At 48.2% G+C, this 15,239-nt stretch overlaps 1 protein-coding gene across 2 annotated transcripts in view; it reads left to right on the top strand.

Annotated features, from left to right (window-relative positions):
- LOC143300195 (uncharacterized) overlaps positions 1-15,239 on the top strand; it is a 167,252-nt gene that overhangs the window by 131,913 nt on the left and 20,100 nt on the right. The window contains exons 3-8 of one of the 2 annotated variants that reach the window (XM_076613757.1): positions 4,569-4,787; positions 5,669-5,868; positions 7,589-7,740; positions 11,567-11,764; positions 13,501-13,713; positions 14,525-14,982. In XM_076613757.1, coding sequence (XP_076469872.1) covers positions 4,569-4,787; positions 5,669-5,868; positions 7,589-7,740; positions 11,567-11,764; positions 13,501-13,713; positions 14,525-14,982 — 1,440 coding nt within the window. Of the gene's footprint in view, positions 1-4,568; positions 4,788-5,668; positions 5,869-7,588; positions 7,741-11,566; positions 11,765-13,500; positions 13,714-14,524; positions 14,992-15,239 lie in introns of both variants that reach the window. The other variant, XM_076613756.1, reaches the window with a different exon arrangement.

Genomic DNA, 15,239 nt, shown 5'->3' with positions numbered 1-15,239 from the left:
AATTTTGCCAGGAACAACACTTTTGTTGACGTGTGTTCTTTTATGTGCGCCAAGTGCATGCTGCACACGGGACCTTGGTTTATCGTCTCATCCGAATGACTAGCGTCCAGACCACCACTCAGGGTCTAGTGGAGGGGGGGAAAATATCGGCGGCTGAGCCATGATTCGAACCAGCGCACTCAGATTCTCTCGCTTCCTAGGCGGACGCATTACCTCTAGGCCATCACTCCACGCATATTGTAACAGAATGGAATGAACTACCCTTGACACAGTAACTCCTTTGAACAAATCACCCCAAGAAATAGCTTATGCAATATTAGGAGAAGAAGAAGAAGAAAAAAGAGAAGTTATTAGTATATTCAACAACATGTATTGTTTTCAACATCCTACAAAGTGACAAGGCTCTGTCTTTTCAAGTCAGAGGGGAGAGACCTGTTGATGACACAAGGAAATTTAATGTAAAACCAGTGGGGAGGCATGAAGAAGAGGGGGGGGGGGGAGGGAGGAGGAGGAGGATGTCACGTTCTTATAAATTAACTGCTGCGTCACCCTGGCCCACGTCTGTGCCTTTTTGTTTACCTTCCTTCTCTCTTCCCAACTCACTGGTGTGTGTGTGTGTGTGTGTGTGTGTGTGTGTGTGTGTGTGTGTGTGTGTGTGTGTGTGTGTGCGTGCGTGTGTGTGTGTGTGTGTGTGTGTGCGTGCATGCGTGCGTGTGTTTGAGTGTGTGTGTGCGCGCGCGCGCGTGCATATGTGTGTGTGTGTGTCTCTCCCCCCCCCCCCCCCCATTACATTCCTTTTCCCTTGCAGTGTGCAGTGGCTACAATTTACAAAACATGGCTTGGAAATTAAAAGGGATGGGGGATGGACGGAGAGAAATCACACTCATAAATGCTTACTCATCTTTACCCTGTACACATTCTTACACGTGTATGAATACAGCACACACACACACACACACACACACACACACACACACACACACACACACACACACACGCAAGCACGCACACCTCTTTTTGTTCAAAGAGAGGCAGGCGGTTTTTCTGTCTGTTATTTGCAGAAGTGTATTTTGAGATCTGAATGAATAAACAGACTGTGTAGGAGAGAGAGAGAGAGAGAGAGAGAGAGAGAGAGAGTTAGTTGTGTGTGTGTGTGTGTGTGTGTGTGTGTGTGTGTGTGCAGGGAGAGGGAAGAAGTGGAGGGAAGAGAGGGTGTGGGGGTGGGGGGTTGGATGTGAAATAAGCACCAACGATGGTTGAGGTTGAAGACAAGTGAAGGAGTCTTGTTGATTGAAAGTAAAGCGGCGGTGGTGTGTGTAGTGTGACAACGGGAGCAACTGCACCCCTTGCACACCCTGCCTCCCGCTCATCCTCCCCCCCCCCCCCCTCTCCCCTTTAACCTTTAGCCCACGATAGGCTGCCAGGGCACTCCATCACGGTCTCGCCCTCCCTACCCTTACTCCCTGTCAATCACCAGCTCACTCATCAAACCAGCTATCCACCCACCTACCCTCTCACTCGCAGAATCTGGCTCAGAAATCCGATTCTTCATCTTCTTCATCATCTCCTCTCCATCCTCCTTGCTTGCTTGCTAGCTTTCTCTGGATTGTTGACTCTCTTGGTTGTACCAGAAAAGCAAAACAAAACAACAACAAACAAAAAAAAAAGCAAAAAAGAATGAACGAAGGAATACCCATGATCTCTCAGCGGAGGAAATGAAAAGCATCTCTCTCACTGACTTACTTGCTAGGATTCTGAAATATCTGTGATCTACTTATTCCCGAGGAGGAGGAAATGTAATGTTTCCTGCTACTGGGGAGAGAGAGAGAGAGAGAGAGAGAGAGGGAAGTGGGGGAAGAAAGAAAGGAACAAAAAGTCACACACCCCCACCCTTACCCACCTCCAGCCCCAAATCAAATACTAATCCCTATTGCTGCCCCGCCCACCCCCACCCCCCCACACACCCACCTATTCACCCCTCACCCCCTGCCACCCTTGTGAAGGCAAACCCAGCACACAAGGGAGGGGGGATCATGCTTGCTTGTTTGTCACTCCCCCCCCCCCTCCCTGCCTCCAACTCCTTCAGAGAGCTTGCTCTTCCTCGACCCCGCCCCCCCCCCCCCCCCCGCCCCCCCAATCCCTCTTCCTCCTCCACCAACACCCCCCCACCCCCACCCCCTCCCCCTCCCTTCACCTGCTTTTTGTTTTCCTTGCCATACAGACTGTATGCTTTAGTGGTATCTGTACTGTAGAGATCTCTTCCTCCATCCCCCCCCACCCCCATCATCCACCAACTGTGCTGCACTGCACTACAACTAGGAGGGGGTGGGGGTGGGGGGTTGTTCCCTCCTCCTATCCCCTTCACCCTGTTGTGTTGCTGTTGCATTCCTCGTCAGGTTAGACTCACCTGGATGGGGTGTCTTGTGTGTGTGTGTGTGTGTGTGTGTGAGAGAGAGAGAGAGAGAGAGAGAGAGAGAGAGAGAGTATGGCATATGTGTGTGTGTGTGTGTTTGAGAGAGAGAGAGAGCGTGTGGTGTGTGTGTGTGTGTGTGTGTGAGAGAGAGAGAGAGGGAGAGAGTATGGCATGTTTGTGTGTGTGTGTGTTTCTGGGGAGGTTGTGCATGGTGATGGTGGTGGTGGTGGTGTGTGGCTTTTGGCCAAATAATAGAAAGAGGAAGAGTAGATAGAGGTAGGCTGAGGAGCTGCAGGTAGCTTGCTTGCTTGCTTGCTTCCTCCACAGGTGACAGGTGGTGGGGAGGTATGGGTGGTACATATGTGGAGGATGATATATACCCTGACTGCTCTGAGTGTCGGGTGAGGGGTGAGTGTGGAGGGAAAGGGGGATGGGGCAGGTCAGAGGGAAGGAAAATGTTTCAAGGAGAGGGGGTTGGTGTTGGGGGGGGGGGGGGGAGGAGGCATTTAAGTGTGGTGTGTCTGAAGTTATTGTAGACCTTGGTTGGTTTTGTTATTTGTGAAAGAGGTGTGTTTGTGTGTGTTAGAGGGAGAGAGAGGGGGGAAGAGAATCACTATGTGTACTTAATGTAGGCAGGCCTGTGTTCTGTCATGGGAGAATAGGTTAATGGAAAAGAAAGTTATTGTTTCCAATCCAGTATATGATCTGTGAAATGTGTGCGTGTTTATGTGCGTGTGTGTGTGTGTGTGTGTGTGAGAGAGAGAGAGAGAGAGAGAGAGAGAGCTGGTGGGACTAGACTGTAAAGGCAAAGGCATGACTAACCTAAAACTTTTAAAAGAAAAAAACAAAAATGAAGTTATGAGCAGAAATACTATTTAAATGGTTCAAACATGGACCCACTTTCCTGTCTATTTTTCCCATCGGTAACATTCGAAGCTAGCGAAACTTTTGTACAGCTTTGCCTGTTAGCAGGGGGGCTTACCTGTCAGCAGGGGGGCTTACCTGTTCAAACATTCTAACTTGTGATAAACTTTTTAAAAAGATACGTATGTATAAATATTTAAGAAAATAATTTATCTGGTTCGGTCAGAAAGAGAGAGAAAGAAAATGAAAAATCTAGCCAGAAGGAGGTAGAGGTGTAGGAGAGAAGAGAGAGAGAGGGCGTAGGGGGGTGGGGTCCTTTTTCAATAGGGGCAGTGTTGAGCTTTATTTTGATTTGCTTTTGGAGAGGGGAAGGCATGGCCTGTGTTTAGCAGGGGTTTGTGAAGGAAGGGGTCAGGTTGCACAACAAATATTTCCATAACCTGTCTAGTTATGGGTGTCGGTGTCGGTGTCTGAAGGAAAGTTTGTTACTCCCTCCTCCAAACACACACAGTCACACAGACGCGCATGTGCACGCACACGCACACACACACACACACACACACACACACACACACCACGCACACACACGCACACGCACACACACACACACACACACACACACACACACACACACACCACACACACATACGCACACACACACACACACACACACACACCACACACTCTTTTTCATCCCTTGGCTGCACACAGACAGGTGTGAGTCATGTGTGATGTGTGTCTCTTTCATCTCCTTTGTCTCCTTTTGTTCGCACTCACTATGAAAATCCACATGTACATACATGCTGTTCTCATCTGCAGCCTTTGTATTTAAAAAAAAAAAAAAAAAGAAAAAAAAAATTTTGCATTGCTCTTTTTGATCGTGTCAGGAGGATGTGATAGATAGATGCATGGGTGAAAGTAGTCCCAGAACACTCCTTAGCTCAGGATTGGCAGTGTAGACAAGAGGAATATACATATGTTTTTGATGTAAGATTTAGACAGAAAATCCAGCAATACAACCTTCACCTTCAGTATGATACAGTTTTCCTGGCCAGTATTTTGGCAATTTTTTAAATGAATGATTTATGGGGGTTTTTTGTGTGTTTTTTTTGTTGTTGTTGAAATTTTTAAAAATTATTTCATTTTATTCTTTTATGAAGAGTTTGTTGTTTTTTCTTGCATAGTCCATGGTTCTTCTGAGTGCAAACATTTCAGTAAATATAAAAAAAAAAAGATCACTCCGTCCCACCCATGTATAATAATGAACCCACCCTCTCTCTCTCTGTTCCAGGACTGAGCCAGGGATCCAAACCTATAGGGCTGAGCATGCTGAGCCCGGCCAGCAGTGTCAAGATGACCCCCAAGACGGCCACCGTGCCCCCCCTCTCCCAGGGGTCGCCCAGCAACGGCCTCTCCCTGGCCGGGGTCAACGCCGCGGGCAGCGCCGCCACCAGCGCCAGTTTCTCTGCTGCCCTGAGGAAGTTGGCCCATCAGGCCAAAGATCCTCAAGGTGGGTAACTCCTGTCCCTGTCTCTTTTTTGGTGGACGTTGTGGTTAGCGTCAGGGATTTCTTCCCCCCCCCCCCAGCGCCCCCCCGCCCCCCTTTTTTTTTTGTGTGTGTGTGTGTTCATGTAGTGATGCAGCTCCCACGCTCACTTGCATAGAATAGAATAGAATAGAACATGTCTTTATTACCAAGTGTACTGGAGTCACAAGGAATATTGGAAGGGGGTGGGGGTATTACATAAAAAGGTACAAACGTAAATCGAAGATCATACACAAACACAGATCCAGTAGAATTTAGGATACATACATCTGCATTACAATACAAGAACTTGTGCACACACTCATATGCACGCACGCACACACACACACATGTGATCTTACATACACATGCAAGATTGGGTTGTTATGTGTCATGGCTGCTTTTGCCCTGCCATGTTGGCAGCCATTCTCCGTATTCGGGGACATGCGTGTTTGGCATAGAATAAAATAACAGAATAAAATAAATAGAATAAAATAACATAGACAGACAGATAAAAAATAGAATAAAATGAAATTCAATAAAATAACATAGACAGACAGATGGACCAAAAAAAAAAAGAAGAAAAAAAAAAGAAAAAAAGAAAAATGCATGATCAAAGATCATGAGTAAATGAATAGATAGATAAATGAAAATAAGTAGATAAATATGATAAATCAAGTTGAGATGACATCGTGTATTGCTGTGACTTCTTTTTCTTCTTCTGCGTTCGTGGGCTGCAACTCCCACTTTCACTCCTATGCACACGAGTGGGCGTTTACGTGCATGACCGTTTTTACTCCGCAATGTAGGCAGCCATACTCCATTTTCGGGGGTGTATTACTGTGATGATTGTTGTCGTCTTGCAGAGGAGGCGGCGGTACTGGCGACGGTGGCCAAACACAACGGCTCCCCCATCAACAACAGCAGTCCGCGGTCCACCACCCCCAAACGGGCACCCCAACCCCCTCCCCTTCTCTACACCAGTCAGACGGCAACGCTCAACTCCCCGCCCGTTGTAACCATCGCCCCCACGCAGACCATATCTCACCCCACGGATGGTCGACAGGTAACAGATTAGTCTGTGTGTAACGGAGTTGTTTGTCTGTTCATCCTGTGCTGTTTGAAGAGAGCTCTAATTTTTATGAGCTTCTGCATTTGTTTGATGCTGTGTTTTTTTTATTTTTTTGTTTTTTTTTCTCTCTCTGCCCCATCATCTACACCGTTTCAATGGTATTACTTCCACACTCCTCTTTTTGAGTCCTCCCCCGTACACACCCACACCTGGGTATGTCTGTCACAGTCACAGTGTGGGTAGTCCACAGGTGCTGCTTTCTTTGCCTGGGTATGTCTGTCACAGTCACAGTGTGGGCAGTCCACAGGTGCTGCTTTCTTTGCCTGGGTATGTCTGTCGCAGTCACAGTGTGGGCAGTCCACAAGTGCTGCTGTCTTTGCCTGGGTATGTCTGTCACAGTGTGGGCAGTCCACAGGTGCTGCTGTCTTTGCCTGGGTATGTCTGTCGCAGTCACAGTGTGGGCAGTCCACAGGTGCTGCTGTCTTTGCCTGGGTATGTCTGTCACAGTCACAGTGTGGGCAGTCCACAGGTGCTGCTTTCTTTACCTGGGTATATCTGTCACAGTCACAGTGTGGGCAGTCCACAGGTGCTGCTTTCTTTGCCTGGGTATGTCTGTCACAGTCACAGTGTGGGCAGTCCACAGGTGCTGCTTTCTTTGCCTGGGTATGTCTGTCACAGTCACAGTGTGGGCAGTCCACAGGTGCTGCTTTCTTTTCCTGGGTATGTCTGTCACAGTCACAGTGTGGGCAGTCCACAGGTGCTGCTTTCTTTGCCTGGGTATGTCTGTCACAGTCACAGTGTGGGCAGTCCACAGGTGTTGCTTTCTTTGCCTGGGTATGTCTGTCACAGTCACAGTGTGGGCAGTCCACAGGTGCTGCTTTCTTTGCCCGGGTATGTCTGTCGCTGTCACAGTGTGGGCAGTCCACAGGTGCTGCTTTCTTTGGCTGGGTATGTCTGTCGCTGTCACAGTGTGGGCAGTCCACAGGTGCTGCTTTCTTTGCCTGGGTATGTCTGTCACAGTCACAGTGTGGGCAGTCCACAGGTGCTGCTTTCTTTGCCTGGGTATGTCTGTCACAGTCACAGTGTGGGCAGTCCACAGGTGCTGCTTTCTTTGCCCGGGTATGTCTGTCGCTGTCACAGTGTGGGCAGTCCACAGGTGCTGCTTTCTTTGCCTGGGTATGTCTGTCACAGTCACAGTGTGGGCAGTCCACGGGTGCTGCTTTCTTTGCCTGGGTATGTCTGTCACAGTCACAGTGTGGGCAGTCCACAGGTGCTGCTTTCTTTGCCTGGGTATGTCTGTCGCTGTCACAGTGTGGGCAGTCCACAGGTGCTGCTTTCTCTGCCTGGGTATGTCTGTCACAGTCACAGTGTGGGCAGTCCACAGGTGCTGCTGTCTTTGCCTGGGTATGTCTGTCACAGTCACAGTGTGGGTAGTTCACAGGTGCTGCTTTCTTTACCTGGGTATGTCTGTCGCAGTCACAGTGTGGGCAGTCCACAGGTGCTGCTTTCTTTGCCTCGGGGGGGGGGAAAACCATGGTCACAAGCATAGCGGCCACCTCATGATGAAACATCTGACCATCCTTTGCTTTGGTGGACCCACGGGGTGCTGGCTGAGTGAGATAGGTTGGGTAAAAGTTCCAGAACTTTCACGTGAAGTGTGTTGCCTGCAGAATGATGTTGATGACTTTTCACTGAAATCTTTGTTTGTCCTCAGAGTAACGACCGAGTGCCGTCAGCCCACAGCACGGCCTCTTCGTACGACCACTACAACGCCAAGCACGAACGTGACCAGCGCCCCCACTCCTCTCACTCCAGGGAGGACGATCGAGCGTCCGGCAAGGACAGCTCCCAGACCCCCACACGACTGTGAGTTGGTCTTGAGGCTCCGGATGGGTTGGGGGTGGTGTGTGGTGGTAGTTCTGTATTGGTTGTGTTGTGTTGTGGTGTGCTGTGTTGTGGTATGTTGCGGTGTGCTGTGCTGTTGTGTACTGTGTTGTGTTATGGTATGTTGTGGTGTGCTGTGTTGTGGTATGTTGTGCTGCGCTGTGCTGTTGTGTACTGTGTTGTGTTGTGTTATGGTATGTTGTGGTGTGCTGTGTTGTGGTATGTTGTGCTGCGCTGTGCTGTTGTGTACTGTGTTGTGTTGTGTTATGTTGTGGTGTGCTGTGTTGTGGTATGTTATGGTGTGTGTTGTGGTATGTTATGGTGTGCTGTGTTGTGGTATGTTGTGTTGTTGTGTGCTGTGGTGTGGTGTGTTGTGTTGTGGTGTGCTGTGTTGTGGTATGTTGTGGTATGGTGTGCTGTGGTATGTTGTGGTGTGCTGTGTTGTGATATGGTGTGTTGTGGTGTGGTGTGTTGTGGTATGATGTGTTGTGCTGTGTTGTGGTGTGGTGTGTTGTGGTATGATGTGTTGTGCTGTGTTGTGGTGTGGTGTGTTGTTTTGTGGTGTGGTGTGTTGTGGTATGCTGCGGTGTGGTATGTTGTGGTGTGCTGTGTTGTGGCGTGCTGTGTTGTGGTGTGCTGTGTTGTGGTATGTTGTGGTGTGCTGTGTTGTGGTGTGCTGTGGCATGCTGTGTTGTGGTGTGCTGTGGTATGCTGTGTTGTGGTATGCTGTGTTGTGGTGTGCTGTGTTGTGGTGTGCTGTGGCATGCTGTGTTGTGGTGTGCTGTGTTGTGGTATGCTGTGTTGTGGTGTGCTGTGTTGTGGTATGTTGTGGTGTGCTGTGTTGTGGTGTGCTGTGTTGTGGTGTGCTGTGTTGTGGCGTGCTGTGTTGTGGTATGTTGTGGTGTGCTGTGTTGTGGTGTGCTGTGGCGTGCTGTGTTGTGGTATGTTGTGGTGTGCTGTGTTGTGGTATGTTGTGGTGTGCTGTGTTGTGGTGTGCTGTGGCGTGCTGTGTTGTGGTATGTTGTGGTGTGCTGTTTTGTGGTATGTTGTGGTGTGCTGTGTTGTGGTGTGCTGTGGTGTGCTGTGTTGTGGTGTGTTGTGGTGTGCTGTGTTGTGGTGTGCTGTGTGTGGTGTGCTGTGTTGTGGTATGCTGTGGTGTGCTGTGTTGTGGTATGCTGTGGTGTGCTGTGTTGTGGTATGCTGTGTTGTGGTATGTTGTGGTGTGCTGTGTTGTGGTGTGCTGTGTTGTGGTGTGCTGTGTTGTGGTGTGCTGTGTTGTGGTGTGCTGTGTTGTGGTATGTTGTGGTGTGCTGTGTTGTGGTGTGCTGTGTTGTGGTGTGCTGTGTTGTGGCGTGCTGTGTTGTGGTATGTTGTGTTGTGGTATGTTGTGGTGTGCTGTGTTGTGGCGTGCTGTGTTGTGGTATGTTGTGGTGTGCTGTTTTGTGGTATGTTGTGGTGTGCTGTGTTGTGGTGTGCTGTTTTGTGGTATGTTGTGGCGTGCTGTGTTGTGGTGTGCTGTGGCGTGCTGTGTTGTGGTATGTTGTGGCGTGCTGTGTTGTGGTATGTTGTGGCGTGCTGTGTTGTAGTATGTTGTGGTGTGCTGTGTTGTGGTATGTTGTGGTGTGCTGTGTTGTAGTATGTTGTGGTGTGCTGTGTTGTGGTATGTTGTGGTGTGCTGTGCTGTGTTGTGGTATGTTGTGGTGTGCTGTGTTGTGGTATGTTGTGGTGTGCTGTGTTGTAGTATGTTGTGGTGTGCTATGTTGTATGTTGTGGTGTGCTGTGGCGTGCTGTGTTGTGGTATGTTGTGGTGTGCTGTGTTGTGGCATGCTGTGGTGTGCTGTGGCGTGCTGTGTTGTGGTATGTTGTGGTGTGCTGTGTTGTGGCATGCTGTGGTGTGCTGTGGCGTGCTGTGTTGTGGTATGTTGTGGTGTGCTGTGTTGTGGCATGCTGTAGTGTGCTGTGGCGTGCTGTGTTGTGGTATGTTGTGGTGTGCTGTCTTGTGGTATGCTGTGGTGTGCTATGTTGTGGTATGCTGTGTTGTGGTGTGCTGTGGTATGCTGTGTTGTGGTGTGCTGTGTTGTGTTATGGTATATTGTGGTGTGCTGTGATGTGGTGTACTGTGTTGTGATATGTTGTGGTGTGCTGTGTTGTGGTGTGCTGTTTTGTGGTGTGCTGTGTTATGGTATGTTGTGGTATGCTGTGTTGTGGTATGCTGTGGTGTGCTGTGGTGTGAGATGTTGTGGTGTGTTATGCTGTGGTGTGCTGTGCTTTGGTATGTTGTGGTATGCTGTGTTATGGTATGCTATGTTGTGGTGTGTTATGATGTTGTGTTTTGTGCTGTTATGGTGTTGTATCATGCTGTGCTGTGCTGTGATCTGTTGCATTACATTGAGTTGAGTACTGATTTTTTTGTTTGTTTGTTTTCTTCTTTTTTTTCTCTTTCTTTTGGCAACATATCTCTGTGTGAAATATTGACAGTAGGATTGAGGGGAGAGGGGGGTATTGTTTTTGGCTTGATGCCAGACTATCTCCGTCTCAACAGAATAACACTGATGCCAAGAGAGACTTTGGAGGTCCTTCACCATAATTGACAAACAAACAAATAAGACCCACCAGGGGGATGCCGGGGGTCTTTCAGTATGAATAGCATCCCCTGGAAATTCTGTGCTAGAAATTTCCTCTTTTCTGTCTCTCTCTTTGTTTCTGTCTTTTTTCTTTCTTCACTGTTGTCTTCTTTTTCTGTCTTCTCAGTCCATTCCCCTTTCTTTTTTTCAAGCAAGCCTTGACACTTTTTTTTCTCATTTCCACAGTCTGTGATGGGCTATCTGTGTTGTTTTGCTCTGGTGATTTGATAGTGAAATTGTTAACACTGGGATGGGCTCTGACTACCCATTATAGTGTTATTTGCCTACGTGGCCTTTTTTATGTATTTTTTTGTTTGGCTTTGAAGTATTGTTTTTTTTTCCTTTTTAACGGTTTTTTAAATCTGGGGATGATAAATTAAGCAGAATGGCTGGTGTCCTCAGCATGGCCTAGCCTTATTTGCCATAAGGAGCTAAATGGTTGGGATAATGTGACATGAACTGTGTTTTGTGAGTTTGTCTTAGTGGGTTTTTAAAAAAAAATAAATGTGACAGTTTTGTGTTGACGCGGTTGAGCATTTGTATGGTTTGACAGTCCTGATATGGCCCTGTGTGGCCAGCTAGACTATAAGCAACAAGAACAAACACAAAAGAAGAAAAAGTAAAAGGGAGAAGTCACCCAAACTATTTTGCAATTTTTTTGTGTAAACCAACAATAAATCACGTCGCTTGTCCCTTCGGTCACAACAGTAAACGATTCTCCGGACTAAGATAAGTCATTTTAACTGTAGAGGGAGACGGGCACAATAGCCTAGTGGTTAAAGCGTTGGACTGTGAATCTGAGGGTCCCGGGTTCGAATCACGGTGACGGCGCCTGGTGGGTAAAGGGTGGAGATTTTTACGATCTCCCAGGTCAACATATGTGCAGACCTGCTAGTGCCTGAACCCCCTTCATGTGTATATGCAAGCAGAAGATCAAATACGCACGTTAAAGATCTTGTAATCCATGTCAGCGTTCGGTGGGTTATGGAAACAAGAACATACCCAGCATGCACACCCCCGAAAACGGAGTATGGCTGCCTACATGGCGGGGTAAAAACTGTCATACAAGGAAAGCCCACTCGTGTGCATACAAGTGAACGCAGAAGAAGAAGAACTGTAGAGGGAATAATTGAGTTGTGCTTTTTATTTTGAACCCACAGAGTTGTGTGTCTTGTCATTTTCAGGGGAGCTCCTTCTGGTGCCAGCACCTCTCGGGATGACGGCCTGTCGCGAGGTTTTCACCCCTATCGACCTGAGGATGACCTTCACCGGGCAGCGGCGGCGGCCGCCGCCCTCCCACCCTACGCCCTTGACCCTGCCTTCGCTGCCTACCACCCTGCATTCCTTCAGCACCATGCCGCCGCCTACCAGTCAGCTTTGAGGTGTGTGTGCGTGCATGTGTGTGTGTTCATTCTTTAGTTTAACGTCTTTTCACTGTAAGTGATATTAGACGAGGGAAGGAAAAAAATTGAGTGGGAGGAGGGGGTGAGGGGGGGGGGGGGGGGAATTACTGTGTACGCATACGAGTAAGTGAAAGTGTGTGTGTGTGTGTGAAAATTATTGATTTAAGTTTTGTTTAAAAAATAAACAAAAAAAACATAACAATATAACATATATCTAATTAAAAAGTTTAAGTGTGTGTGTGTGTGTCTGTGTGTGTGTGTGTGTCTGCATGCACATGTGCATATGAAAATTCCAATTCAGAACATTTTATTGTACATGGGCCTTTGGCCACAATACATTGGCGGTGTGTGGTGGTGGAGGTGAAATGGGTGATGGTGGGGGAGAGGAGGGGACGTGCATATGAAAAAGAGAGAGAGAGAGGGAGACAGAGAAAAATTAGATACCAAAGGGAGTTTTCTGGATAAATGAAAATAGTTAACTAAGAATTTGTATGGAAACCCAATCACATCATCACTGGTAATCAAGTTGAGTTGTTTACATGGATAGGAGTATTTCTAATAATTATGCAGATGTCAATATTGGCAGTTTGGTGATTTTTTGTCCTTTTTATTTTATCTTGCTTCAGTACTAAATGCACACACACTTTGCTTTAAGCGGCCTATGAATCCTGGCCACAACTCTTTCAGTGTTACCCAGATCAGTCACTCCGTCTCTTGTGTTTAGAAACAGGTACTGGAGACTGTTGATCAACAGTTATATACCCTCTGTACAGTTTGTCCAGTGTTCTTCTTCTTCTTCGTCTGCGTTCGTGGGCTGCAGCCCCCACGTTCACTCGTATGCACACGAGTGGAATTTTACGTGTATGACCGTTTTTACCCCGCCATGTAGGCAGCCATGCTCCGCTTTCGGGGGTGTGCATGCTGGGTATGTTCCTGTTTCCATAACCCACCGAACGCTGACATGGATTACAGGATCTTTAACGTGCGTATTTGATCTTCTGCTTGCATATACACACGAAGGGGGTTCAGGCACTAGCAGGTCTGCACATATGTTGACCTGGGAGATCGTAAAAATCTCCACCCTTTACCTACCAAGCGCCGTCACCGTGATTCGAACCCTGGACCCTCAGATTGAAAGTCCAACGCTTTAACCACTCGGCTATTGCGCCCATTGTCCAGTGTTCATTTGTATTGTCTTTTTCCTCGCTCTCTTGAACCCCACACCACTCTCTTTGCATTCTTTCATTAGAAAAAAGGACGGAGGGAAAGGTGAGAGAGAGAGAGCGAGACAGAAAGAGCGAGATTGATTTCTTGATTGAAACAAGGAGACAAATGAAAAAAAAAAGGGAGTAAAAAAATCATCAATCAACATTTTTAACCCCACACTCTTCCACCCCATGTGCCCCTAACAGATTTCAGGGAGGGAGGGTGAGAGAGAGAGTGAGCGGGAGAGAGAGGAGAAAGAGAGGGGGAAAGAGGGAGGGAGGAGAGAGAGAGAGAGAGCAAGCTTGAGGGAGGTGGGGAGAGAGCGAGAGAGAGGAGAAAGAGAGGGAGGGAGGGGGGAGAGAGAGCGAGAGAGAAAGAGGAGAAAGAGAGGGAGGGAGGAGGGAGAGAGAGAGAGCGAGCTTTAGGGAGGAGAAGAGAGAGATATGAGATGACAAAGAAATTAAGCAATCAGGAATAAACACCCCACCCCCCACCCCCCTCCTGTACAGGTTTGAGGAGATGTCTGCCATGGAGCGGTTCCGCATGATGCAGGCAGCGCCCTCCTTCCTGCCCTTCTCTGCAGGGCTGGTGCCCCACCCCGCCATGCACCACCTCCTGTCCGCCGGCGCTCGCTACCCCCCAGACCTCCTGCACCAGTACCCCTACATCTCACCCGGCGCACAGGCTGTGGATGCCCGCACCTCGCAGGCCACTGCTGACAGGTTTGTGGGAATGGAGTAGAGTTGTTTGTCGTTTAAGGTTTATCAGGAATGTATGCACACGTGCACTCACACAGACACACACACACACACCTCCCCACGCCACACAACACCACACCACAAAGAGATACACGCACACATACAATCACTCACGTGCACACACTCCTGCACGCATGAGCGTGTACACATACATGCACGCACAGTGTGCGTTGTGGTTTGGATGTGGTGTTGCAATAATCAAGCATAACTGAAAAAGTTCAACAAAGAAATTGTATGCAAAAATTAAAAATACACACTCCAGATGAAAATGAGAAAATATTACTGTACAACTTTAGCAAATAATGCTAAAATAGAAGCAGAAAAATTGGAATGAAAAGGGGTAGCTCTGAAAAAAAAAAGAAACAGTTGAAAACTGTTCCTCCCTTATCTAGATCTAACTGTACAACGTTTACAAACAATAGATTTTAAAGCAGAAAAATGAGGATTAAAAAGGGGTATGGCATCCAGAAAACACAGCAAATAGCAGATAACGAAGCAGAAAAATTCAGGTGAAAAGGGTTGCATGAGCAAAACACAGCAAATAACAGCTGTCAGAGCAGAAAATTCAGGGTTAGCATAGAGTTAGCATCAGGAAAACACAGCTGAAAACTTTTAACTCTCTCTTCTCCTTCGTTTGTGGGCTGCAACTCCCATGTTCACTCATATACTTACACGAGCGGGCTTTTACGTGTATGACCGTTTTTACCCCCACCATGTAGGCAGCCACACTCCGTTTTCTGGGGGTTTTAACTCTCTTTTTCCCTCCCCTGGGCAGATCCAAGTCGGAAGAGGAACGGCTGCAGGAACTGGAGCAGCGGGAGAAGGAAAGGGAGAAAGAGAAGCTGGAGAAAGAGAGGGAGAGGGAGAAAGAGCGGGAGAGGGAGCGTGAGGTGGAGCACATCAAGCGAGAGAAGCTGCGCGAGGCAGAGCGGGAGAAACAGCACCACCACCACCAGCGCACGGTGGCCGAGCACCGAGAGCGTAAAGACATCCTGTCGGTGCCCACCCACTACGTCCGTGACCGCGAGGCCGACAGGGACAGGGACAGGGATGGTCGCTCGCATCATTCTCAGCACCCTCCTCCTTCCCATCACCACCACCACCACCAACAGCAGCAGCAGCAGCAGCAGCAGCCACAGTCGAATCATCACCACCTTCACCATCACCAACAACAGCAACAACAGCAGCAGCAGCATCATCCTCATCCCCCGCCGCCACACACTCCGCATAGAAGTGAGGAGGGTCAGCTGTACCTTTATTTTATTTTTCTTTCTGTTTGTTTAGTTTATCTTTTTTTATGTTGGAGAGAGGGATGTGTTTTTGTGTGTGTGTGTGTGTGGTTTTTTTTGTGTGTGTGTTCAGTTTTGACATCTTCGTAGACCTCTGAGGGATGGCAGTGGATCATTACAACCAGTCTACGTATCAGTCTGTCTGTCTGTTGTCTGTCAGTCTTGGAACATTTCATCAGCCAAGCTCAGATCTGTCGCTTT

Source organism: Babylonia areolata, chromosome 26, assembly GCF_041734735.1.
Source record: "Babylonia areolata isolate BAREFJ2019XMU chromosome 26, ASM4173473v1, whole genome shotgun sequence".
In the NCBI taxonomy this organism is placed as follows: domain Eukaryota; kingdom Metazoa; phylum Mollusca; class Gastropoda; order Neogastropoda; family Buccinidae; genus Babylonia; species Babylonia areolata.
This window is presented reverse-complemented; position numbering and strand designations above follow the sequence as displayed.